The sequence below is a fragment of the Rattus rattus genome, chromosome 13 (genome assembly GCF_011064425.1).
Source record: "Rattus rattus isolate New Zealand chromosome 13, Rrattus_CSIRO_v1, whole genome shotgun sequence".
NCBI classification, from domain to species: domain Eukaryota; kingdom Metazoa; phylum Chordata; class Mammalia; order Rodentia; family Muridae; genus Rattus; species Rattus rattus.
In genome coordinates, this window is record NC_046166.1 from 6,966,984 (window position 1) to 6,993,212 (window position 26,229).

General features: G+C 53.6%; 1 protein-coding gene across 1 annotated transcript in view; it reads right to left on the reverse strand.

The window, feature by feature from the left end:
- The window catches only part of Dnah1 (dynein axonemal heavy chain 1), a 60,648-nt gene that overhangs the window by 3,479 nt on the left and 30,940 nt on the right, over positions 1-26,229 (reverse strand). The window contains exons 35-71 of the mRNA XM_032918449.1: positions 25,392-25,483; positions 25,055-25,209; positions 22,595-22,772; positions 21,845-22,039; positions 21,636-21,755; positions 21,260-21,418; positions 21,064-21,171; positions 19,879-20,019; positions 19,579-19,739; positions 18,961-19,118; positions 18,191-18,364; positions 17,463-17,501; positions 14,207-14,385; positions 13,060-13,290; positions 11,772-11,968; positions 11,165-11,300; positions 10,123-10,331; positions 9,738-9,909; positions 8,915-9,106; positions 8,466-8,576; positions 7,489-7,674; positions 7,033-7,224; positions 6,102-6,269; positions 5,832-6,023; positions 5,523-5,654; positions 4,935-5,060; positions 4,173-4,292; positions 3,926-4,075; positions 3,671-3,831; positions 2,974-3,199; positions 2,638-2,833; positions 2,197-2,348; positions 1,573-1,769; positions 1,203-1,347; positions 817-975; positions 610-741; positions 22-192 (exon numbers count right to left, since the gene is read on the reverse strand). Of these exons, the coding sequence (XP_032774340.1) occupies positions 22-192; positions 610-741; positions 817-975; positions 1,203-1,347; positions 1,573-1,769; positions 2,197-2,348; positions 2,638-2,833; positions 2,974-3,199; positions 3,671-3,831; positions 3,926-4,075; positions 4,173-4,292; positions 4,935-5,060; positions 5,523-5,654; positions 5,832-6,023; positions 6,102-6,269; positions 7,033-7,224; positions 7,489-7,674; positions 8,466-8,576; positions 8,915-9,106; positions 9,738-9,909; positions 10,123-10,331; positions 11,165-11,300; positions 11,772-11,968; positions 13,060-13,290; positions 14,207-14,385; positions 17,463-17,501; positions 18,191-18,364; positions 18,961-19,118; positions 19,579-19,739; positions 19,879-20,019; positions 21,064-21,171; positions 21,260-21,418; positions 21,636-21,755; positions 21,845-22,039; positions 22,595-22,772; positions 25,055-25,209; positions 25,392-25,483 (5,912 nt within the window). The remainder of the gene's footprint in view (positions 1-21; positions 193-609; positions 742-816; positions 976-1,202; positions 1,348-1,572; positions 1,770-2,196; positions 2,349-2,637; positions 2,834-2,973; positions 3,200-3,670; positions 3,832-3,925; positions 4,076-4,172; positions 4,293-4,934; positions 5,061-5,522; positions 5,655-5,831; positions 6,024-6,101; positions 6,270-7,032; positions 7,225-7,488; positions 7,675-8,465; positions 8,577-8,914; positions 9,107-9,737; positions 9,910-10,122; positions 10,332-11,164; positions 11,301-11,771; positions 11,969-13,059; positions 13,291-14,206; positions 14,386-17,462; positions 17,502-18,190; positions 18,365-18,960; positions 19,119-19,578; positions 19,740-19,878; positions 20,020-21,063; positions 21,172-21,259; positions 21,419-21,635; positions 21,756-21,844; positions 22,040-22,594; positions 22,773-25,054; positions 25,210-25,391; positions 25,484-26,229) is intronic.

A 26,229-nucleotide genomic window follows, 5' to 3' on the forward strand; every position in this document is an offset into this window, starting at 1 on the left:
TCTCTCTAGCTGATGCCTTACCTTTTGACAGGAGTGGAGGAAGTCATCACTGAGGCTGATGTAGGACTTCAATAGATTGGCTTTGACGCCCCGTGGCGGTTCAATAGTCATTTTGGAGCCATTTTGTAGGATGGACACTGGGAACTTATTACTGGGCAAGCTGGTAAGCCATAAGCGGAAGTCCCGGTGTACCTGGTGGCCACAGCACCGCGTGAGCACAAAGACCCAGACTTAGGTTCCTCTGACCCATTCCTTCCTTGAGTTGGTTAGGAAATAAGGCAGTGCAGACAACTGGCTGAGAACAGGCCTTAGCATAGCAGGTCCTGGGGCCACCAGTCTGTCCTGCATAGCCCTTGGAAGCCACCAACGCCAAGACCCAGCAACTCAGAGGCCAATAATAGTGTAGTTAATAATCCAGAATACTGGGTTGGGGATTTAGCTCAGTGGTAGAGCGCTTGCCTACGAAGCGCAAGGCCCTGGGTTCGGTTCCCAGCTCCGCAAAAAAAAAAAAAAAAAAAAAAAAATCCAGAATACTCTAGCTGCATCATGGCATGCATCTATGTGTCTGGGTCTGGCCTGTACACTTTGTGGGCAGGCATCATGGCACACCTTGTCAGGATTGATGTGCTCGATGAGACGCTCCAGGGCTGGCATCCAGCTTGGTGCCAAGTGGCAGTTCTGAAAGAAGACCCACTTGCCCCTCTCTATGGAGTTGCGCATCATGGCTTCAGCCCGAGGGCCCTGTGGGGACAGGAACATTGAGTACATTGAGCTGTTCATCTGCCTTAGCCTACCTCTTCCTTACCTTCCCCTTACCTGACCCTGTCCCAAAGAGATGGCAGAGAGCTTCTTGGAAAACTTCATTTCTTCTGCAAATTTATAGAGGTCAGCAGCAGGGTCAGTACCAGGTGACAGCACAAAGATGAGGGGTGTTGTGGAGTTGGACTCCTTGAACACTGCAGACAGATTGGCTGTCTGGAAGGGTAGGAAGAGATGCTGAGACCACCTTGGGCTGGTGAGAGGCAGGGCTCAGGGCAAGGGCAGGGATTCTAGAGGTTCCTGGAGCAGTGCCAGAAGGGCCTTTGAGGTCCTAGCTCATCTGTGTTCCAAGATTTCTCTCCTGGACAGGGCTGGAAGGTAGGTCTCAAAGCAGCCGTATTCCTGAGACCCAGGACACCAGCTCTGCCAGGATCATCACTTGCCTGGGGCTCAATGAATCGGGGTTCCAGGTGGTTGGCCACAAAGTCCTGCATGGCATTAGTAACTTTATCCCCACGCAGGCAACGGAGAATAAGCAGTTTCTGGAAGTCGTCCAGGTATGTGTTCCAGATGCCAGGCAAGATCTCCCTGCAATAAAGCCCACCTATCACTCAGAACCAGCCTACAGGAAACCACAGGCCCATGAACTTTGTCAGATGTATGGGGGTTCCCAAGAGAACAGGGCTAGAAGCACAGGGAGATGTGGCCATAGAGGCAGGGCAAGACCAGGCCTTTCAGAGGAGGTCTCTGGGTGGGCCTATTTCTGGGGTCTTCTCTTAGGTCCCTGGGAGCATACTGTGGGAGCCAGCACACCTGTGAGGCTCAGCACTGTCAAAGATGGCCTGGAATTGCGGGAGGTGCTGCACGAAGTCGGTAGAGAAGGTAGAAAAGGCTGGCAGGTTTGAGAGTGCCAAGATGTCTCTCCAGGCCCGGTCTGAGAGCCAATGTGGGGCAGGGTTCTCAGACATGGTCTGGATGGAGCCTCCAGACAAAAGGTAGCGCCATTCACCCTAGCAGAGTACAGACTAGGTTAGTGCCCACACCTTGTAGCCAGCAACTTACCCAGAGAAACCGAGGTACTCTTAGCGTCCACTACTCTGCCCTTTCTTGGATATGAGGTTCACAGAAGCTCCTGAGTAGACCGGTATGGAAGGCTCAGGACAGTTTGTCCCTGGGGACAATCTCTCTGCTCAGTAGCACATTTAAGGCTCTGGGAAGACCTGTGTTCATAGCCTCAGTTGGGCCATATTAATCTAGAGTCCCCTGTTGTGTTTAAGCAAGGGATTGTGTTTTCAAAGATCTCTGTTCCCTTTAACTGTGTTAGGCTCTTTTGCTTGGCTTTCCCTTTATCATGATCCCATGCTTTCAGGCCCACAATATGGTGACCCCTCAGACAGACAGACAGACAGTCCCTGAGCCATCTGCCTGCTCCTGCACCTGGTTGATCTTGCCCTCATTCATCATAATACGGACGCACAGCAGGAAGGCGAACATCAGCTTGTGCTTCTCAAAGAGGCTGCGGCAGACATTGCTGTAGAGGCTGAAGGTTAGGTAGCGGTTGATGTTGACGATGCGCTTCTTCAGGTTGTCTACGGGGTGGAAGGAATGGTGGCAGAGCACGGGAAAATGGGGGAAGGGAGAGAATCTCAAGGCCTAGCCCAGGTTCGAAAGTCTTCCTAGCAGGGTAGCCTGTGCATCTCTTTGGACAGCAAATGCTTCCAATAAGGGGCTCTAAGTGGGGTGAAGATGAGAGGTGGCTTGTTCTTAGGTATCGGGGTGTGTGGTGTAAGGGGGAAGGTTGGTAGGGGCTCATAGAAATGCGCCCATAAGCATCCCATCCATCTCAGAGCAGGACTGTTATGTCTGTGTTAGAGATACCTGCCCTCTCTGAGTTGGTGATGCCCGAGAGGAAGATGTTGAGGAACCACTCAAGAGAGTACTGGTACATGGGGTCCACGTTGGCCAGGTCTGACACACAGAAGAAGAGGATCTGGGTGCGGACAGCCACAGGTATGTACTCCATGCGCGTGAGGTCAATGTCCTTCTCTGTCTGCTCTGCAATCCTGACCTTAGCCTAGGTAGAGGGGCAATAGGAGAGGTGTTAAGTCCAGGGAGGCTGCAAAGAGCAGAAGGTAACAGTAAGAGGTTAGGGGCGAGTCAGGGTTGGGGTAAACAGGCAGGGTCAGGTTGGTAGGAAGGAAGGCACTTCCCAACCTGGATCTCAGCAGCCTTCATCTTGGAAGCCTCCAGCACCTTGATAAGCTCCACGTCGTCCACAGGGTTACCCTCGGAGGAACTGAGGCGGTACAGGATCTGGTCCTCGATGTCCTTTAGCTCCTGCCGCATCTTGGCATTACTGATAATCAGCTGGTTCTTGGCCTCTTCCAGATCAGGCCGTTCCTCGGCCACTACCTGGCCCAGTAGCTGGTCCTCTAGGCCACTACCGGGGGGGGGGGAGGGGGGGACATCAATGGTTATAACACCCTGAGAACTCCAGGGATCAATGCTGTCCACACTTATCTATCAAGAGCCCGTTGCCAGTGTCAGCCTGGGAGACCTAGCCTCAATCTGTGGGACTAATGCAGGGTTGCTTTCAAACCAATGGTTCTCAGTGAGACCTTGAGTAGCAGGGGCTGGCCAGCTAGATTCTTCATTGGCAAAGGGGGCTGTGAATAATCAAGTAAGATACGGCTTAAGAGGGCCTGGTTTTCCTCCCACTGGTTGTAGCTACTCAAATGAAGACTTTAGTATGTAGCAGGCTGTGTGTGTGTGCGTGTGTGCATGTGTGTGTGCATGTGTGCATGTGTGTGTGCGTGTGCACGTGCGTGTGCGTGTGTGCATGTGTGTGTGTGTGCACGCGCGTGTGTGTGCGCGCGTGCGTGGGTGTGTTCTCTTGGGTGGAGGCTCTTACCTGGGTGACAGTGTAAAGTTGATGAGGGTGAGTTTGGTGGAGACCTCTGGTGAATAGTGAGGGTTGGGCAGCTTGGTGGTAATGTACATCCTGAAGTCCTCATGGTAGGGGATCACTGTGTCTCCCAACTTCAGGACTGTGTTCCCTTGCTGCTTGTACGTCTGTAGTAGGTAGGATGGGCCGGCAGTGGTTGGAGTGAGGACAGCTCTTTGTTCGGGCCTGCAGTCCGTGGCTTCCCCTTCCCCACAGGCCTACCTGCTTAAGCAACACAGGCTCCAGTGCGGGATCCAGCTCCTCACCCACATTTTCCAGAAGGCAAGGCTTGCCAAAGCGGATAGCGTTTTCCATGCTGCGCAGGAAGTCGCGGTCACTCAGCTTGAACACATCCAGCCCACTCTCCTTCTCCTGCAGGGGATGGCGGGGTTTCAGGAGCTTAGAGTGGGCCCAGGGCTCCATGAGCACTGGGAAAGGCACCTGAGCCTGTGTGAGGAGGTCTGCTTACCATGTTCTTGATCCATTTGTTAGCCTGACCCTGAGGGTCAATGAAGTGGGTCCAGCGCTGGGAGAATTGATTGATGACCCCATTCTCCACTGACAGAGTGTCATTGGGGAGGCCAGCAATCTGTGGGAAACCAGGCGCCATGCTCGGTCACGATTCTTGTGTGAGCACAGCTGGCTGGGACATTAGCTACCCACTAACTGTAAGGCTGTAGGTTTCTCCTCGAATGCTTTGGATGGGGGAGCATGAGGGGTGGAGATGGCAGGGTGGATAGGACGTGTCTCCTGGATTCTCTTCTGCTGCCGGATGCTCTCCCGGTGCTCTCCTCTGTGGGCCTTTTTGTCCCTGTGGTTTCTGCATCCTTGCTTAGTGATATTACCTTCAGGGTACCCAAGTCCCACTGGCCCTTTATACTTGCCCACCATCGGCCTCTCCCGGCCTTTGGGCCTTGCTTAGCCCTGACTTGAAACCTCTCCCCACAGATGCATCTGTGCCACCCCTGGCCTGCTTCTTTTCTTTGTTTTTTTTTTCTTTTTTTTTTTTTTTTTTTTTTTTTTTGAGCTGGGGACTGAACCAGGGCCTTGCGCTTGCTAGGCAAGCGCCTACCACTGAGCTAAATCCCCAACCCCACCTGGCCTGCTTCTTTTTCTTCTCACCACCCTCTTGCTGCAACCAGGAGGATCCAGAGGAGGCATCCACTGGAAAGGAGGGTGGAAAGGAGGCAGGGGGTTCTAGGTCCAGCCTGAAGTGCACTCTGATAGTTACCTGCCAAGAGCGGATCTTCACGGGGTTTCCCAGGGTTGAAATCAGTGTGGGCTTGGAGGTGTGTGGGACATGGTAAATTGTGAGCTGGTTGACCCAGAACTCATAGAGCGCTGCACGGTACTGCCCCTGGGGAGATGTGAAACTTAAGGCCACCACACTAGGCACACAGTGTTCTCCTCCCCTCTGGCTACAACACTGCATGCAGGAGTCAGATCTCAGATGAGGAGCTGGACATTATAGACATTTCAGACCTGCTTGGATCCTACAAACCTCAGACCCTTGTCTATGAAGTGGGTCATGCCTGCAGTGTCTTCCCAAAAGATGGCTCTGAGGATTCAATGGGGCACACCGTGAAGCATTTTAGAGCAGTGTTTAGCATGGGTGCACATGTGTGAGCCTTTATATACTTCCAATAGGGGCTCTTGCAACTTGTGTGAACAGCTGTGTACCTGCTTGGTACCTGTATGCTACAATGAGGGAAGGAAGGAGAGCTGCCCCACAGGTTGTCCTCACAGAGGTAAGGCCTCAAGGGGAGGGGGCTCTCTTTGTGGGATAAAGCTGGTTAGGATACAGTAGGGGATTCTTTACCGTGAAGGGCCCCAGGTAGGCCACAAAGCCAGCAGCCGCCAGCACATCGCCAAAAAGGTTGTCAAGCATATTCTCCAGATTCTCCACAGTGTCCTGCCAGCGAACCTTTTCGTCTGCTAGCCCGTTGATGAGCTGTGGAAGCAGCCTTGTGGGATGGGCTCCGGGAGGCTGGCCTGGGGACTGGGACTATCTCCGCCCACGGTGACCCCACCCATAGGTTGCTATAAAGGGGGTCGGGAGAGCCAACCCATAATGGTCTCCCACGGGTGGCCTGCCGATGGTCTCTGTGGTCTCCCACGGGGGGCGTACCTTGTCAGCCCGGCCTAGGCGCTGCTCACACTGCTCGCACTTCATCTCCAGCTCCTCCTTCTTGGTCACGCACTCTCGATACTTGGCCTGCAGCGTGGAGATGCCATCTTCCACTTCACGCAGGTGGTGCTTTGCCTCCTCGAGTATCCTCTGGGTGACTTCCAGGTCATCCTGGGCTTCTCGCAAGGCTTGCTGCAGACAGAAAGGTGCAGCTCATAGCCAGTCCCCGGGAAGGAGAGCCAGCCCCCACCAGCTCTGCACAGTCCTCACCCGTTTGGGCTCCACAGCCTTGGCTACGAAGTGGTACTTGTGCATGGCGCGCACCCACTGGCAGATGGACGTGCAGGCCTTGGACACCTTGGCAATGGCGGCCGGTTGGAACTCCTCGTTGTCGATGTATGGCTGGATGGCTTTGATAACTGCATCCCCAATGTTGTCCTGAGGCAGAGACCACTCATCTCAGGACACTGCTTCCTTAAGAGGGACAACTAAGATCCTCTCTCCCCATATCTCAGGGGCTGGAGAGCCTCTCACACTCATGCTCTGCCCCACCTGAACCAACCATTGTTGGTGATGGGCCTGGGAACCTATACTGTACTTTCATAGGCCAGGGCTAAGTCATGCCCTGGAGAACAGAGCTCAGACTGTGAGCCATCCTGGACTGGGTGCCTCTCTACGAAGGGTGTCTCTGGCCCTGCCCATGTAGGCCAGGCAAGTGGTATTCAGTGACTTTCTGGACTGGAGAGAGGCTCCCTGAAGGTTCTGGCCTCCTGGCTGACCTAACCATGGCACAGTCCAAGAGAACAGATACCCAGGGACTGAAAATCTCAACTGGATCCATGTACAGAGAACAGAGAGGCAGCAGAGGAAGCCGGTAAACCTCTTGGCTAGGATAAGAAGAATCTCCAAGTTGCAGAGCCTTGGAGTGACTGTGGGTGACATCATATAGGCACAGGGACCTGCCCTGGCAACAACTTCTGGTGGGGAAGGGGATGTCTCATCCCACATGACAGCTCCTCAGGTAGACTCTATGTCCAATGGCCCCAGACAGCTCTATGTCCCCCAGGGGCATGTGTGCTGCAACTGCTGGTGACGACAGAACAGAGCATAGCTCCTGCAGATAGGTGATGGGTACTTTGCCAGCTCCTACCCTTTTGCCGTGTCCTGACCACTGGCTGACCCATGTGCCTAGTGTGGTTACCTTGTCAAACTTGAAGAGGCTTTCAAGGAAGCGGCCCGGGTCTTGCAGCAGCCCCTTGCCGGGCTCCCAGTAGTCATCCACTTTGGAGCCTGGTTTCTCTCCGGGTATCTTCTTGGGCTTGATGCCCTTCATGATGCACACGGCCTCTATGACCAGCTTCACTCCCGGGGGTGGGCGCTGCATGGCACGCACCTATGGGTCATGCCAAGAGGTATAGAAGGGGAAGGTCTTACCAGCTCGGGCAAGGTGGGGCCCTGCCAACCAAGTCTTTACTGCCACAAGACCTAGGGTCCCAGGAAAGTGGGACAGACAGTGAGGATCTGGCCCTTGTTCTGCTCTCCCCTGTTGGTACACAGTCACCACAGGATGTGCACAAGGTGGGCCTGGGGACACCATTAGGACCTGAGAGGACACAGAGAGGGACGCAGAGAGTGCGAGGTGACGCCCTCTGCTCACCTCTGTCACGTCATTCTTGTTGAGGTTTCGAAGGCTGGCCAGGGCTGCGTCCAGGGCCGGCAGGGCCTCGTCCAGATCCTTCTGGGCGTCATCAGCAATAGCTTGGGCCTTTCTGGCCTTCTCGTTGGCCTTGATCTCCTCTGCCTGCACTGATTTCCGGGTCTCTTCAGCTATGGCTGTGTCCACCTGCGGTTGGGAGACAGGGCATCATCCAGTTAGTGGCCAGTGGCAAGGGCAGGAGTACCAACCCTCCCCACTTCTGAGGGTTTAGATGTCCACCCTTTCCAAGGGCTTCTTTTTTTTTTTCTTTTCTTTTCTTTTTTTCGGAGCTGGGGACCGAACCCAGGGCCTTGCGCTTCCTAGGCAAGCGCTCTACCACTGAGCTAAATCCCCAACCCCCCAAGGGCTTCTTAGTTGCAATAGGTTGCAGAGACCTGGGAAGTCTAGGAGCTTCTCCCACACATCTCCAAGGCCCACCACGGGCCTTAGGGGTTTCCAGGTTTGGGCAATCCAGTCCTACAGGCCCACATTGCCGTCTGTGCACAATGCCGAAGTGTACCTCCCCTTTCTTCAGGGAACGTTTTGTAATACTGACTCTGCAGGATCAAGCCTTGAATCCTGGCAGAAAGCTGTCATGCTAATGGTGGTCTGTGCTGGGAGGACCGAGCCCTCCATGTAAACCCTGATTCTGTGTGGCATCTGCATGTCTGTGTATGCCAGTTCTGCCGCTCAGTCTGAGCTGTGACATCATCAGTTCCCGGCCTCTTTGGATTCATCAGCCTTGCCCTTCATAATAGCCCAGCCAAAGGGGTGCCTGGCCTGATGTGGGGATAGTCCTGCCTAAGTATCTGCCAGGTAAACGAGAAACCGGTGAGGTGTGAAAGCCAGGGGCTCGCCCTTTGATGTTTGAGGTGTTGAGCATCCTCACACAGGACCAGAGAAGGAGCTGGACTTAAGAGCTCTCGTGAGCACCCGACCTTGATCTGGTCCATAGTGAGCAAGGTGTCCTTGGCAGCTTCTTCCAGCATGGGACGCATAATCTCCAGCTCCTCCTGCATCTTGGCCACATCCTCCGAGGTGCGCAGAAGCTGAGTTTGGGAGCAGAGAAAACAAAACACGAAACGGGTGTTACAGGAACTAGAGAGGCACCAGGCCTCAGGGTTCTGAGGAGAGGGTTCTGCTGAATCACCTCCACTCGGGTGCCCCTGGTTGTTCAGTGGTTTCTAGAGGAGGGGGCCTCCCTCCCTGAGAAGTTGGGGGTACCTGTTTGCCTTTGCCCTTCACTGATAATTTCTATTTTTTTTCACTGAGAAGGAAGTCACCCTTTGCAGCGCCTCAAGGCTGGGGTGCCATGGCATCAAAGACTGCTGAAGCCCAGCACGGGTAGCTAGGCTAGCCACTGCCTTCCGGCCTTCCTCGGGCCTACCTTGTCAAGGCCACTCTTCATTCGGTGTTTGGCCGTCTTCAGTTCCATTTTCTTCTGTCCAATGAGGATGGAGAAAATATTGAGCAGCTCCAAATAGCTCTTGGGGGTCACGTAGTTGTGGCGGGCCAGCTCTGCCAGGTACTCGACACATTTCTTGGCCACGGACTGGTGGATATACACGCAAACGTGAATCTGTGAAGGCAGAGATCATGGACGTTTGCGGTGCTTCAGCAAAGACCAGGTACCAGGTACCCACAAGGCCACTGTGCCCTGGTCCCGAGGAAAGGGTCACAGCGCAACTCTACCTCAGATAAATGGTTTCCTAAGATCCTCATGACCTCCGGGCCTAGGTAACCTTTAATGTGGATGAAAAGCCCAAGGCCCATACTAGTCAAGAACAGACCTGGCCTTGACGATGGACCCAGGTGTCGTCCAGCCGTGGCCCTTGACTCAGCCCCATGAGCCGCCTCCCTCTGGAAGGCCTAAGATGGTGTCCCATCAGAGAGGCTGGGTCTAAGACAGGGAAACACTGGCTTCATCTTAGCTCTTGAACCTCAGAGGGCCAGCTCTCTAAGACTGAACTGACAAATCTGCCTGATCCTATCTGTAGTCTCTAAGGGGTGCTAGCTGTCTGTAGAACACTCCAGGTCACCATGTTACTTACGGCCTCGTTTCACACATGGTAGAACTGAGGCGTAACCAGGCAGCACCATCTCACCAACACTTTGCTGGCCGTGGTCGGCCTCAGTGACCCCGAGCCTCTATTAAGTGAGACATTTCTCCCCCCCGCCCCCAAGAGACTGCATCTCACCACGGTACCCACCAGTCCTTCAATTACTTCACTCGAACATTCCAGTTCTGGGATCTCATGCAGGAACCTGGTGGCCACAGATTGCAGGGCCTCTGCGGGCCACTCGTTAAACCAGTCAATGGTGCAGCAGTTGACAAGTGAGGGGAACTGCCTCAGGCGAGCACGGAAGACCTCTCCAATGGGACTGAGGGAGAAGGATCCCCATGAGGCCCAGCAACGCTGACTTAGGCACTCGGCACTCAGGGCCTGTCTAGAACCCCGCATCAGAGTAGCCAGGCCAAACCAACCTAGTAGTCCTGTCTGAGTGGCATGGTGGCCAGGCCTGGGGCCACTTCACTTCAGAAGTACCCGCTCACATCCCTGAGGCCCCGTGTAGCTCGGTGACAGCTACACGTACCTCATGCACAGCACCATGTGGATGTTGTTACGCACACGCCCGGTATAGGCGGCCATGAGATTGGCTTTGGTCGGCTGCAGGCCCTGCTCCTGTATGTAGGGCCGCATGGTGTTGACGATCTGGTCTTGCTCATCTGCACTGTAGAGGTTGGGGATGTCACCTGAGTTCAGGACGTTGTTAATGTCCTCCAGGAAGGACTCGTTCTTGATCTGGAGAAGGACAAGGGGCAGGAGCTAAGCTTTTATGGACACCCCCACAGTCGCATCCCATGAACGATTTTGCCTGACCTTTGTAACAGCCCCATATAGAAACTAGGCCAAGGTCACGCCATTGACTTCATCATAGGTCCTGGCCTTCCACTCAGATCTGCCCCATACTGGAGGCTGGGAGTATAACCTGCGGGGCTGTGGCAGGGCCCAGAGTCGGGGGTGGGATGGGGTGGAGTCTTCCTGATCCTTTTCTAGCTTTTCTTCAAGGCCTTATTTTACTTAAGGAAGAAGCCATGGCCACCGACAGAGCCATCTGGCCTGCGTTGAGGGAAACCTCACTTTCTTGACTATATGAAAGGGCTGGACAGGTCTAAGAGGGAAGGGACCTTGTCTAGGGTCGGGGCATGATCTTGGAGCCTTTGACCCACACAACCTGTACTGCCAGTCAGGTTTAAGTACTGTCCTGTTTGCCTTGTGGCCTCTCTCCTCAGAGACCTGGAAAGAGGCCTTATGCCCCCTAATGCAGAGCTATGGGTTCCCTATTCCTCAGGAACAAGTTTGTGGTCCTTAAGGTAGGAAGCCATTGAGCCATGAGTAGTGTGTTATAGCACCAAGGTGCTTTTTACTCTTGGAGCATGAGTAATGATCACTGCTTCCCCTTAGCCTTGAGAGACTGGCTTTGGTTCCTCTCTTGACCAGTCTAATCATAACCCTACCCAGACCTAATGTATAGGGAGTTGAGCATATAGGACTGAGCACCCTACGGGATACCACTTGGGGATGCTCTGTGGTGAGCCCATCCTGAGCCCTGCCCACTGCTGTGGTGGGTGCACCTGAGTGTCTGAGAACAGGAAGGTGATGGGCATGTTCTGCATGCCAGCCTTGAGCAGAATCTTCTTGACATCTTCACGCCACTCAGACATGCCGTAGTTCTTGGACAGCTCAACCTGGAAGCACTCGTACTCCGCCCTGGAGGTGGGAGTTTGAGTGAAGGCGTGTCAGAGGCCTGGAGCCAGGCGCTGCTGGGTGGTGGGTGCTCAGAGACCCCGCCAGCCACCTGGCATCTTGCTCCTATCGGACTTGTAGCTTCCCTAGGCCCTGCACCCATTCTCTCCGTTTCCTGACCTACGCCTACGATTCCTATAGCCTAGATTCCTGCCCCATCCGCCACCTACCCTCCAAGCTCGGATTCTGAAAACAGGCCCACGAGTCTCTTTCCTAGGCATCTTTCCGGGATGCTTTCCTCTAACCTCCCTCCCATCGCACCGCAGGGTACTGTTGCTGCCTTTTCTTGGGGTTCAGGTCCCGTTTGCAGCTCTTCTAGAATCTCATGGGCTGAGTAAGTTTATGTTGGGGTGACAACAGGATTCTACCATGGTGGAAGGCATCTGTTATAAACAGTCTGCCACATGCCACCTACTGCCCGCCATGATGCCTTACATGTGGGAGGCCAGCCGAGTGAGGGAGCTGCGGCCACTGCCGCCCACGCCCAACAGGAGCGCATTGCCCAGAGCCTGGCGCAGGGTTCGGCTGATGCGGCAGATGTGGCTCATGGCATCCACAAAGAGGACCAGCTTCAGCTTGGCTGTGTTGATCTGGTTGTAATCCTCCATGTACTCCTCGATCACCTGCATCATCTGGGAACAGGGGGATGGTGGGGAATAGCAGGCTCTCCTCCATGGAGGGGTCCCCCAGCTTCCCGCTTCTCTCTGTTCAGACCCGGAAATGTCAGTGAGTGGTTACTCTGTGACCTGGCCAGATGCAAATTTTCTCCTGTGGGCTTGAACCTTGTACGTCTTCAGGGGAAGCTGAGTTAGCTCAGGCTGCCATTCGACAAACTGGGCGAACAGACGCTCTGTCCCCCCCAGCCAAGTCTCTGCACTCTAACTCGCTCCAGCATCCATCCCCTATTGTGGACACACTAGGATATCTTATCTCACTTCTGCTTCATGAGGAAACTAACTTTGCCTTGGGCCCATGACCTCTTGCTACTTTCTTTCGATTCTTGCCGGCTCTACCCTGAAAGTGTTTGGGGGAGGCCCTTGCAGGGATCCTGTGCTACCGGGTTTGTGGCAGCTCTCGCTGTAGATAGGTTTGGTAGTCGGAACATTGGGATGATGAGTACCAGGTCCCCTTTGACAGAGAGCTGGCCACAGCTAGTTCTGTTCCCTGTGCACGTAAGGAATGCTGGCTTTCAGAAGTCAGGTCTGCCTATGAGAAGCCTGACCTTTGAGGCACATTAGTCTGTAGAACTCGGGTGAGACCATCTGGGAACTAGGAGTGGACGTGTGTGGGAAAACCCACCAGGAAGTCCACGGCAGTTTCACAGCTCTGAGGTCATCGATGAAAACCTCAATCCTGTCTTCCTAGGTCCTAACTGAGCCATGGCACCAAACCCCTTCCGCCCCTTTATGAACAAGAATGGCAGCATGGCAGATGGGCATGGTGTGTCACTGTTGACAGGATTTGTCTGAGATGAACTCTTGTTCTCACGGATGGGCTGCCTCGCTAAACCCGTGTGAAGGGGAAATGGGGACTCAGAGAGATCAAAAGCTTTTGTTTCGTTTTGTTTGTTTTGACTCTCCTGACTTTCTAATGGTGATGGGAGAGGGCCTGGGGTCTCACACTTATTTTGTGTAGACCTTCAGACTCTCTAGGCACTACACTGGGTGTTCTCTGGATTCCAGGCGACAGACTGAACACCTCCCAGAGTAGAGCACCAACTCACCTTATTCTCACTGGTGATGAGCTCGTAGGACTTTACATCTGAGCCTGGGGACATGAAGTCCCCATAAAGAATGGGTTGGAAGGGACAAACTTTGTTGAAGGCCACCCCCAAATCCTCCATCTTCGTTTCAAGGAGACCATCAAACCAGCCACGGTCTTCCTCATTCACTAGGCGGTCACGGAACACACGGCAGTTCTCATGGTACCACAGCCGCAGCAGCTGCACCTTGTCCTGTTGAGCACCCAGTGTCAGGTCCTGCCTTGGTTGCTGGCCTGACGTCATCATTTGAAGTCCCGGGGGAGACAGACCGGGACGATAGGAATGTGGCTCACGGGATCGGTCTCCTTTGTCTCAGAGCCACATACAGGAACTACTGGGAGACCAGCCTTCTGCACAACTGAAGACTAAGAGGATGGCAGCGTACGCTGAGCCTGCCTATCCCCGGCTCCCAGCGCCCACTATGCACCAGCACCAGCAGTTGGTCGTGCATATCCCAACACCCCACATCTGACTGCTCAGAAAGCTCCACCAATCCTTCTGTGTTTAGATCTGCTGCCCACTCTAGTCTACTCTAGTCCAGTTTCCATGCCTCTCCACCAAGGTACTTGGGCACACTAAGGAAGTTCCAGACTTTTCTTTTTTTTTTTTCTTTTTCTTTTTTTTCTTTTTTTCGGAGCTGGGGACGCAGACTTTTTTTTAACTCATTGGCTATGAGCTCAGCAAAGGCAGAACCGCCCTTTGTCTTATCCACCCCACCTTCCTAGGCTAGCCACACTTCGGTTGTTTAGCCAGTGGTTCCCGGTGGCTCCCCATTTGAGCTCTCTGCCAGACCCACAGCCTGTGCGTTCCGACTCCTGGGCATCCCACTGCCCACTCCTTGTATCTCCACACACTTAGCTTCCAAAGACACCTTGTTTGTCTCCACCCAAGTCTTCTCACACGTAAGGCCTCTACTAGACATTCTCCTGCCTCCTTGCCTTCTCCTGGCTTGTTCTTTTCATGACCTCATCATGGTCACAATTTTGGGCATGAGTTTGGCTCACAAGATAGGCTTAGCTGCATGAAGGCCAGGCTCTTGTGAAGGCTTAAACTTGAGAGGACGACGAGGGCAACAGGGGCATGGGGTGGAGGCCTGGCAGACACTCACCTCAACCTTAGCTGGTTCAGCCATGAGAATTCCCTGGAAGACTTTGGACAGGTCCCTCAGGTTAAAGGTATAGTGGGACTTGGCTGGTGTGGGCAGCAGCTGGGAGGTAATGATAGCATATATACTGATGGTAGCGTTCACGAGGGGCTCCGTCATGTGGACGATGTTGGGGGCCCCAGCTGTGGGACAGGAGAGTGGGCTGGGTCACACAGACAGGTCCTGGCTTTGCTCTTTGCTCTCCCTCAGGACTCATTCCATAGTCTTAGGCTTGAATTCCACGTTCGTTTCAGCCCCTTCTTAGACACTTCCTCCCATGTAAGGCCTGTCTGATGTCCCTACCTTAGAATGGGGATCTCTTGTTCTCTGTGCCCTAGATTTACCCCCACGTTCCTGACAACTAGCCACGCACGGGGCACTGAGGTGCAGTCACAGAGGTGTGGGCGTGAATGGGCTTAGGACTGGGTGAGCCCTTCCTGCCTTGCCTCCTGAGCCTATGGTCAGTCAGGCCTGAACATGGCAATGCTGAATCACACATGGGTCTGCAGGCTTTAAGAGTGACTTTATGGTGGTGTAGGGTGACCTGGACCACAGGCTTGACCCTGTGGGCTCACTACCCTCTGTCAAGCTGCGAAAGCTCCATCTGGTTCTTATCACTACCATAGCCATGTGCTGGCTCCATGAAAACTACCCGTCTCCACCAGAACTAAACTCTGAGAGTGGGAACTTGGGGTCCCGGGAGGACGCGGAAGGGACAAAGGGTCAGGAGACGGAGCACATTCCAGGTGGCGAGCAAGAGGTCGACGCACACAGATGCCTCTCACCCTTGGCAAGCTTTGTCCTGGAAACGGACCGACAAGGAGACAGTGACCAGGTGGAACGTGCTACAGTGAGACTTGCAGCAAGAGGAAAGTTTGGGAAACCTCAAAGTAAGGCTTTGGAGTGACTCCAGAAATTCTGGGGGGTATCACCCTGAGAAGGGAGACATTCGAGCTGAGATAAAGGGGCGAGATTGCAGCGTGTGCACTGCTGGAGAAAGTGATCAGGCAGAGGGGCCAACAGGAGCGAACACCTGGAGAGAGGAGGTCATGGACCAAGGGGAGAGGCTGAGCTGAAGACGTCATGTGGGGTGTGAGGCAGGGACATTCTTCCAGGCACAGTCCCTTGGCTATGACGGTTGGCCAGAAGGGGAGCACTGGCCTGACGATACGTTTGGTGCTATGTATTTCCGAGACAGGGTATTGCCCAGGCTAACTTTAAACTCGTGGACTGAAGTGACTCTCCTCCTACCATGGCCTCCAGAGTCGCTAGGACTATAGCAGGCTTATGGACGTTTAACAGGCCGAAGGAGGATGGGTCGTTGCTAAGCGGAGGCAGAGCGAGAGGATCAGGGGAGGGCTGCCCCAGTGACTGGGAGAATGAGGACAGAGCGGTATGCTGACTGGGACAGACCCTGTGGAGAAAGCCAACGGATGAGGATGACCATGAAGTTCTTGTCATGAGCATCTGGAAGGACGGGGCTGCCATCACCGAAGGTGAGCCTGACAGGGCGCCAGAAACCCGGATTTGGTCAGGTTCAATCTGAGAAGTGTGGAATCAGATGTGTGGACTGAGGGTGTGGATTTGGATGCTGGTGACATAAAGGTGACTTTGTATTTGAGCTGGGATGAGACTGTCTGAGGACAGCATATGTAAAAGGGGGCTGGAGGTCAGTGTCTAAGTCCAAGATGGGTGCCAAGATGATGGTTTGTGTTTGAAGTGACTCCCTGCAAAAAGGCTCGTGATTTGAGGGCTTGGTCCCTAGCTGGTGGATGTGCTCACGAGAGATGCCTGGATCACAAACACACTAAACTCATCAGTAGGTGAATTCAGGGATGAAGGGAGTTTGTAATGAACCTGTGAAGGAAGTGGGCCTGGCTGGAGGAAGAAGACTGCTTCAGGAGCATCTTCGGAGACTGTACACGGCCCTGGCATCCTCCTGTCACTCCCTGGATGTCACAAAGTGAACAAGTTGGCTTTCCTATACTTCCTGCTGTCATGGAGTTGTTCTCACCACAGACCAGGATCAAGCCAATCAGAGACGAAACTTCCGAACCAGTGAGCAAAAGGAAACCGTTCCTTCTTTAGGCTACTTTTCCAGAGCAACACAACACTGACTGATACACCCAGAAGGGAGAAGGGCCTGGGAGGAAGGGCTGTTTGCAGAGTGGATAAAGCCTGAGAGCTGATGTCACTGTGGTCAGCAGAGGAGGAGGTAACCCAATGGGAGCCAGGAGGGATTTGGGTGTGTCCGTGGGAGAAGAGCTCTGGAGCGCTTTGTTGTTAGAAAGCTTAGCAGCGAAGAGAGGCAGTGGGGGAAAGTGGGATCTGGGCGGCAGAGATAATTTGGGGTTTTGTTTAATTAAGACTGGGGAAACCGGGACATGCTCGCCTGTTTCGTTTTGTTTTTAGAACAGGGTCTCACAATGTAGCTCTGACTGTCCTCAAACTTAACCTGTAGACCAGTAGATCAGGCTGGCCTCAAATTCAGAGATCTGTCTGCCATTGTCTCTTGAGTGCTGGGATTAAAGGCATGCACCCCCCCCCCATACAGACATCCTTATATGTTGATGGAGTGGTCCAGCGGAACACAAAATACTGATCCTGGGGGTTGTGTGACTCCCATCCTCCATTAGGCCAAAGAGGAGGGCCCGGACGTGCGCTAGAATAGGAAGCACCAGTCACAGTGACAGGAGCCCCTGGGGGTGCCTGTAACAGGAGAGATGTAGTTCCTGAGGCTCAGAGAGGGAGCCGGACAAGCTCTTTCAGCTAAGAGGAAGAGAAGGAAGAGGCGGGCACCAGGACAAGATAGAACCTGATGTGGCCAGCTGCCCTGAGTGATGACTGACAGATCAGAGCTGTGTGACGCTGCCACAGAGGGAAGTCTGCCTCCTGGCTGCAAACTGCTTGTGCCTGCTCCCTGGACAAGCAGGCTTCTCTTCACTGTGGCTTTCAGACTGTGGAGTTTGTTGGATCCATTTCCTCTTTAATTCCCCGCTATGAGTGTGACACGGAATGGAGTGGCCCCAAGAGTGGTACAGGACCCTGAAGAGAGGCCGCGGCAGTGCTGACTGCGCTCTGGCTCCAGATGAGCCTGAGGAGGGCCTGTTAGGGTCCATGGTCCCAACCTTAACCTACCTAGCTTTAGCCAGAGTCCAGGGTTACCCCCAGACTACAGTCCCTTTCCTTCAAGATCCTCCCAGGCCCTGGCCACACTTACGCACAGGCTCTCGGTAACTTTTCTCTCCAAGGAGTCCATCTGCAGGGTTGAGAGACAGACATAAGATTCAGTTAGGTGATTACTTGCTGCCCACCCAGGCCAGCTGCGGCCCCCTAGGAAGATCCTGAAGCCACTTCTTCCTCTCCTTCACCAGAGAATATGCCCTTTCTCCAGCTGTGCATGAAGGGGAGGCTTGGTTCAGGGTCTGGCAGGGCAGCCCAGGCCGGATGGAAGGCTTGACTTCCAGCGTTGCCAGTGTGCTTCACGGACAGGGTGTGCTGGGTGGGAGGCGGGCTACTGGAGAAAAGCATCCGGGCTGACTTTTCCCAAGCTCCAGGATGGAGCAGGGTTACCTCCCCCTTTGGTCTTTCTAGGCTTTCCTGTTCTAGAAAAGTGGTGGTCATTCCGCAAGCGCTTACGATGTCTCTACACGAGCGAATCAAACGCGAGACGCACGCGTCTATCACATACATATATGCAGATTTACCGATGGCTTTATGTTAGATGCTGTGTCACATATTACCCAACTCCCAAGACTCGGAGCGATGAGTACTAGTATTAGCATCCGTTGGTAAAGAAGCCGTGAACTTGTTGGTTGAAACAGCAAAGTAAAGGCTGGGATTGCAGTTAGTAGCTCAGGGCCTTCTTTCCGCCCAGTGCCGCTCGGCTGTCTTTGCTGTGACAACTAACTTTGTCCATGGCCTCTCTTGGCCCAATCTGACACTCACCCATCCAGCATCCCAGGATTATAGAGAAGATGCGCTTCTTGCTGACTTCATCCATCTCAATGAAAGACAGGTAGTTGAAGTGACGTGTCAGCCTTGGAGTGATGGCGTTCCTGCCTCCCCCTGGGGGACCCATGGCACAGACAAAGTTGATATCCACCAGGTTCTTGAAGGCTCCTGAGTGGGAGTAGGAGGTCAGGATCACACGATAAGAGTATATGTTGAAAGTGTAATTACTGGTGTGGTAGAGAGAGCATAGAGGATTTGCATCCCCGGTACCCACATGAAAGCCAGGTAGGGGGTTTGGGGATTTAGCTCCGTGGTAGAGCGCTTGCCTAGCAAGCACAAGGCCCTGGGTTCGGTCCTCAGCTCCAGAAAAAAAAAAAAAGCCAGGTAGGTGTGACAGTGTGTCTGTAATCCTAGCAACACAGGAGGTAGAGACAGGGGCAAGACGGCTAGCTAGACAAGCTAAATCAGCAAGTTCTGGGTTCAGTGAGAGACCCTGCCTCCATTAGATGGACAGCGATCAAGGAAGATAGCCAACATGAGCCCACAAACACACATGCTCACACTCATGCAAACACATGGACACACGTGCGTGCAGAAATGTTATTTACCGATATAAAGAGACTGTCTTAACAAACACTGAAAGTTTTCTCTGACCTAACAGTTAAGATATGTGTGGACTCCTAACATGGCTTTCGCTCCTGCATCTACTGTACTCTTCACCCAGCATGTGCGGCCCCTCCTTGCTGTCCCATGTTAGCACGCACCGATGATCTTTCGGTCATACCAGCCACCATGGTCCATCCACTGGCGCAACAGCTCAATAGGTGGCTGGGCGCCGTACGTCTCCAGGGCTGGCATGTTCAGGTCGTCAATGAAGAAGATGAAGTTGCGTCCCAGGGGTGGCCCGAACACACCCTTTCGCCTGTGGGAGGAGTCTCGTGAGCCTAGCATGCATGGGCACCAGGCCCCCGGGAATGAGAAGCAGCTGAATGGCGCCTCGCTGAACTTTAGCTAACACTCAGACCAGCCCTCTGTTTTGGGACACTGGGGACGAGCTGATCTCTATCTTAGGTCTTTAAAAAGAGTCCTACTTCCCAGAAAAGTGGATAATATGTGCACAGCTCCGCCTTAAGGTCAGTGAAAGCCCTGCAGATAGACATCCTAAAAGAGGCCAGGGGAGATCCGAAAGGCAACACAAAGTCCCCTGTGGGGCTTTCAGGTTCCTGCTGGATCATTTCAGGCAAAGCCAGGAACAGAATTTGGTGGTGATGGGTGTGTGTGTGTGTGTGTGTGTGTGTGTGTGTGTGTGTGTGTGCGACACAGCAGCTGGTTCTGCTAGGCTGGGGACACTGTGGCTGGGGAAGGAACCAGAGGTGTCCTGCCTCTTGTCCAGCTTGCTGTCAATGAGGTCCTGGGTCTGGTTGGCTGAAGTGCGGGCTGAGAAGGTGAGGAAGTGACTGATGTATTCCAGTGGCAGGTTCTTGAGGAGTTTGTTAGAGACGGTGAGCGTCTTCCCTGTGCCCGTCGGTCCGATACACAGCACCTGGGAGTGTGGTGAGCAGAAAGGTGGGGCACATACAGAGAGGACGCGGAGGGAACTACCAACTTGTTGGTACGCAGGGCTAGCCACGCCCTGATCTGAGCCTCGGGTGGGCTGGGACAGGGCACAATGGGGCACTCACAGGCTTGTGGTTGGTGATCAGCATGCCCAGCAGGTAGGACATCTGCATGGTGTCCATGGTGGGCACAACGATGTTGCAGTAGTTGGTGTCTGGAATCATGGTGAATGGAACCGAGGAGTCCATCCACTTTACCCAGGCAACCTAGAACCACATCTAGTTCAGGATGGGTCCACAGCAGGAGGAAGAGGAATTGTCCTGCTGGGCCCTGGTAAGAACATCGGGGAAAGAGCTACTTCTGACAGAGACAGGAATTCCTGTCCTCTGCTCTTAACATGGGATGGGAAGCTCCCACCACAGACGGCCAGGAATGGCGGTTCTCTGAACACAGCGAGAAGTCGGGGCTACCTGACTGCAGTTGCTGAGGTGGTAGCTTTCCTAGCCACAGCCAGACCCTAAGTCTTGGCAAGAAGATGCTCTGGGAACTGACTGGCCTGGGAATGCCACGGTGCTCACTGTTTATTTTGAGGCTGATGAGGAGTGGGGACACCAGAGCCCAGGGCACTGACAGCTGGATGCTTGAGGCCACCTGGTACTGTCACCTCACTGCTCCTGCCTCACAAATTCCCTCACCCACGACCCTTGCAAAACTCCTTTGACGAAGTCTCAGTTTGGCCAAAGCAACAGGTCCTACTTGTGGCCGTTCTGATGCTTAGACCCTAATGTGCTCTGAGCGCCACAGTATGACTCTACGTAGTGACTCTGTCACCTCCTCTGGGGCTCGAGGGCCCTAACAAGAGCTCTGATTGACTGGTAGGTGAGATGGGGACAGTACAGCAGGGCACCAGGCACTGCTGGGCCCTTAGGGAGGGAGGCTTCAGGAAAAGTGGGGGCTGTTAACTAGAAAAGAGGGCCGGCCCCTGGACTCAGCACCAGCAGAGAAGAAACATTTGTCTGGGAAGCAAGGCACACTGAAGCCTCCGAGCTCCACACTCAAGTTCGGCTCTCCCACTGACTGACTGACTATGCGAGGTTTGTGTCTCAGTGTCCACGCCTGTGAAATGAGCGCAGTGATAAACGGCTGGTAGGGCGTGAGGCTCCTTGCGATGGTGTCACCAGCCAACAGCTTCTGACCTGCTGGCTGTCAGCGTGGCTTTCTCCCAGTGGCCACTATCCCGAGGGGGGAAATCCCACAGCCCAGTGGGGCTTCACCCTCCCTCCTTCCTGGATGGGCAGCGCCGTGGCCACCTGTTTGCTCTCCTCATCGTCATCATCATCGTCCTCAGTGCTGCTGATCCCTGCGTCATCCAGTCGGTAATCGTACACCAGCCCATCTTCTGGGAAAGCTAGTTTTATCTGTCAGGACCAAGGGAGGCAGCCTGTGAGGCCAGGCGGGCCGCCTGCCACCGGTCCCGGGGACCCGGCCTGCCCTTCCAGCTCTTGCCTGTTCGAACACCATCTTTATCTTTAGCCACTGGCTGAAGTTGAGGCGACTGCTGTGGTCTCCTGTGGCGCCTACACTCCAGACCAGGGAGAAGATGAACCAGGGCTCTATCAGCTCTGGGATATGACTCAGCTTTTCAGAGGGTATCTTCTTGAGGCCCTGGGAACAGAGGGAACAGCGTTAGGCGAAGCCTCAGGCAGTGGTGGGAAACCTCAGCGGGCAGATCATATGGCTTTCATTTTCCTGCATCACACTGGATGGGGGAGGGGGTCACAGTTCAGTACTTCCTGGAGGCCGAACAGGCTCTTTGTAGCCCAGGCGAGGAGAACAGGACACAGGAAGGAAGAGGCCTCCAGCTCCATCCTCTGGGCTGTACCTCTCTGGGTAGGAAAGGTTTGAAGAAACAGTCAAGTAGTTTGAGGAGGCTCATGGTCAGGTTGCTGTTGGTTGAGGCGATCACTTCCTTCACTGTGGTTCGAACAAAGGCGATGGAGCTCTGTTGGGAACAAGCACCAGGCTTGTGTGGCCAGTGGTGACGGTCTTCTGCCACCTGTCTGGCTTGGGCATACCCGTGACCTCACCTACCTCCAGGAACTTGACAAAGAGTGTCTTGAACTGCTCCTCGTAGGGCTTTATGATGGAAGGGAGATGTTTTAGCCAGCACTCAACGAATGGCATGAGCCCTAGGATGCTGGGCTCCAGGTACACCATGCCGCAGCGAGAAACTGTGGCTGGCGAGGCCACTGCCAAGTCCTGCACCTCGAACATCATGGTCATTGCCTGGTGCCAAGACATAACATGTAAGACGGTTAGCTACCAGCCCCCAGGTAAGGAAAAGGGATTCGGGGCTTTGGGGGAACTGCTTGCGTATCCTGCCAGAAGGCTGTCTGGGCAGCCGTGGGGAGGATCAGGGCTGTAGCTGAGGTTCAGGGATGCCTGAATCCTCATGCGATGATGTGGCCCTCCACAGAGCCCTGAGAGAGAGAGCAGAAGTTGGAGAGCCCTGAACTTTCTGCAGAATGTGGAGTTCCTAGAAGCCTGGAAAACCAGACAGGAAATAGGTTGTTTTGCTGCATAGCCCCCATCACACGCACAGGCTCATAGGTTCACACCGACTGCCATGTGTTCTTAGGGGTTTAGTGCACACACCCTGAGGTGCTCTCACACCCAGGCCTCAGCCAGGCTTCTCAAGGGCTGAGCTACATACACTGACCAGGTCCCCGGGGTCAGCCAAGATCCTGTCATCCGGGTAGAGTGGGATGAGGCCTGGCCAGCGCGGCTCAGTCTCCGGGGCCAGCGAGCCGCAGGAGAGCGGCGGGCGGGCAGGCAGCGCACCTCTGTGAGTTTGATGATCTCCCCAGAGCTGAGGCACAGCTTCTTGTTGTCATCCAGCACGGTGTTCATGTTCTCGATCCAGACAGCGTCCACCGGCCCGTCAAACATGTACCATTTCTTATTGGTGTCAGAAGCGATGGCACCGGCCCGGATGAGGGAGGGGAAGATCCCATCCGTCCTGTAACCACCAGGGAGGAGGAGCGATGTCAGTGCCGGGGGCGGGGGGCGTTGATGGTTACCCACTGCCTCTTATCTTAACACTTACATTAGCACATACTAATTATAAGTTTACATCAGTGCATATTAACTATGTCTAACAGTGGGTCCCACCATACTGCCTTCATATATGACATAATACAGGTTTTGAGTAGGTACCAAGTGGATACAGAAGTATCGGTCAATTTTGGAGAGAGAGAAACTGGGTTTTTACTTAAAAATACTGATTTATCTTCAAAAGATACATTCTAAGATTCCCCACCCCCACCCCCATTGTGAATATCGGAACTGTGTATAGTACAGAATCCTATATATAAGCTGGTTTATTCTATATATAAATACATATGAGAAAGTTGATTTATAATCTAGATATGTTAACAGACAGAACACTTGTAGTAGGGTACTGTAATCAAAGTTCACACTTTGGAGCCAGCGTTGGTTACACTAGGAGTTATTTAACCAAAGGAGCGAGGCCATCATCAGTCTGGTAGCTGACGGTGCTCACGGGGAGAGAAAGAGCATGAACCCAGTGGACCACTGGGTTCCCATCTGGGCAGACTCATTTCCCATCGTGGGATGGGATGGATTAGTACACGAGTTCTTCCCACTGTTCAGAGTGTACAATTTAAAGTGCACAGATTATGCATATCTGGGACTTTCCATTTAATATTTACAGACTGCACTTGACCTCAGGACAGAAGTGAATTGTCTGATGAGGTGGGGCAGGGACAGCCAGGGCTCTACTGTATTTTGAATAAAACTCTAAGGTCACATATAGATACAAATGTATTTCCAAATCTATGACCTTCTATTAATTTCCTTAATGGTGTCTTTATTTATTTATTTATTTTGGCTACTGTATTACTTACGTATAACATATTGCAGATCACTGACTCTCATCTTTTTAACATCTTTTTAATGAGTTTCATGTCTCCACTCATTAGAAGATTATAATGGGAACGTGGGAGCTCTCGGCGTAACACGGTATAGGGACCATGACCTCACCCCTGCTGAGTTCCCACGCAAGTCACAGTGCATGAAGGTGAATGGTGGTGTCCCAGTGGGAGGAAGAGGTGGAGAGGGGAGGTGGGAGGAGATGGAGAAGGTTCTGCTTCCTAACCTGAGAAGGGCTCAGTTTCCACCAGTTTTTCTGTCAGGTAAAGAGTCTCCGCTTGGTTTTTGAGTCTCTCAGGCCCATATATGCGCTTCCCCATGAAATCATCATTAGCAACCAGCCCTGTGACGTCAGCTAGACAAGCCCTCACCTCGCAGACTTACCCACCTCAACACCTGTTCAGGCCCCTACGCCCCTCCTCCTGCAGGTGAGATCTGACCACTTGACCCATCTTAAGCAAGAATCCTGTGAGGTCAGTTTAGCCACAAACACCCTTACCTCCGATGTGCCCTCTCAGAAAATTTCTATCCACTAGTGTTTACCCTGCCCCACTGGCCCATGCTGTATTTGGAGTTGAGTCCATTCTGTCCCCAACCTTGAGACCCTGCCCAGCTGGTTTCTATATTTGTGGTCATGGTCCCAAACAAAGTCTTCTTTAGCATGCTTTGAGATACAGTTAAATATTTTTCTTCCATGGGACATTTTCCTGAGCTGACCTGTGGACCCCACCACCACTCGCATGAGTCTCTAGTGGACACGGGAAAGACCTTTAAACAGAAATGGAGGCTGAGCAGTCACACTGGAAGAGGAAGGTGACGCTGTCCTTAGTGGTGCCAGCAGTTACTGGTTTACAGGGCACCACGGCTAAGCACACACTTCCAGCAGCAGATGGGAGACCGGAGGGACAGAGCAGACAAGACGCTCGGGGGGTTCGTCTTTTGTGTTGTTGCTGCTTCTCAAGAGCCTTGGGTTTTAGCGTTCAAGGCTGCCTCCCTCAGCTGCCCTTCTCCCAGATGCATGCATCTCCCTAAAATGCATGTCCTAGCTTGGGAGCGAGGCCTGGAAGTGACCTCTCCAGCTTCTCCCAGGGTGAAGACAGCACTTGTTGAATGCTCACCCATGCCAGCCACTGTTCCCTGGCACATTCTGTGGGTCAAGTCCCTTTCCTTGCCACCATGACCCTGCCCTTATTGTCATCGCTGTGCCAATGACCGAGCTGAGGAAAGTCGCTAAGGGAGGAAGTGGGATGGTGTGTGTTATCCCAGGCATTCTGCTGAGAGCTTAGCCACTTCACTGCCACTGCAGGCAGCAGGGAGCGTGTCACGGGGAGCAGCTTGGGGGTCACTCACCACTCATGGGTGAGCAGGTCAAACTCCCCATACAGCTGACCCATTGTGATGGACTTGGGGTTGAGCACGTAGTAGTTGACAGCTTCGTACACGCCACCACTAATGGATGGCTTCCCTTTCAGCGATGTCATGGCAGCTGCCAGGATTCTGTAACACTGGGGAATCACCACCAGAAAGTGACCCTCCTGGTTCTCAGAGAGCAGGAATGCAGTGGGCTGGGGGACTACAGGAAGTGGGGAAGGCAGTCCCGACATCAGTGAGTACAGGTGGAGCTGATGCCCTTGATGGAGACGCATGCCTCCCAAGCCCAACCCCGGCCATGCTTGGCTCTGCTTACATTACTTTTGCCAGAGCCTGTGGGTCCAACAAGCATGAGGCCGTGCCGTACCACTGTGGTCTCATACAGCTGGATGCACTTGATCAGGAAGCCTAGGGGACAAGGCAGGGGAACACGGGTTAAAGAATGGAATCGGACCATGGCTCTGAGGCTAGCTTGTGTCATTATAGGTGAATCACTTGAGCCCCTGAGCCTCTGTGTCTTCATGAGCCCAGTGGAGAAGGCAGTAATGCCCATGCCGTAGACAGAGCAGGTGAAGCGCAGGGTGGGCGGCCAGGGAAGGGAGTGTTAAGCTACACACGGAACAGGGAGCACTGAGGTACAGGTCCTGCAGGGCCGAGATGAGCTCATCAACAGACCTAGCAGAGCGCCTGTGTGCACAGATATCCTTCCTTAGAGAGTCCCACCCCTAAGGACCATCTGAGAGGGGAAGAGAGGGGAAACTGTGCCTGGAGACTGTGGGGAGATCGAGAGCTCTAGCTGCATGCATATGTGGTGACCAGGCTGAGGGAGCCTCAATTGAGAAAATGTTCCCGTCACATTGGGCTGTGGGCAAGTGCATGGATACATTTTCTTGATTGATGGCTAGTGTGGGAGGGCCCCAGTCATGGTGGGCAGTGCCATCTGTGTTGGTGATCCGGGCTGAGCAAGCAAAGGGAGCAAGCCAGTGAGCAGCACCCCTCCATGGTGTCTGCTTCAGTGACTGCTTTCAGGTTCCTCTCCTCACTTCCTCCAGTGATGGATTGTGAGCCGAGACTTACGAGGCAAAATAAAGCCCCTTCTCTCCGAGTTGTTCCGGTCAGAGTGTTTTGTCACAGCCATGGACACCCTAACTAAG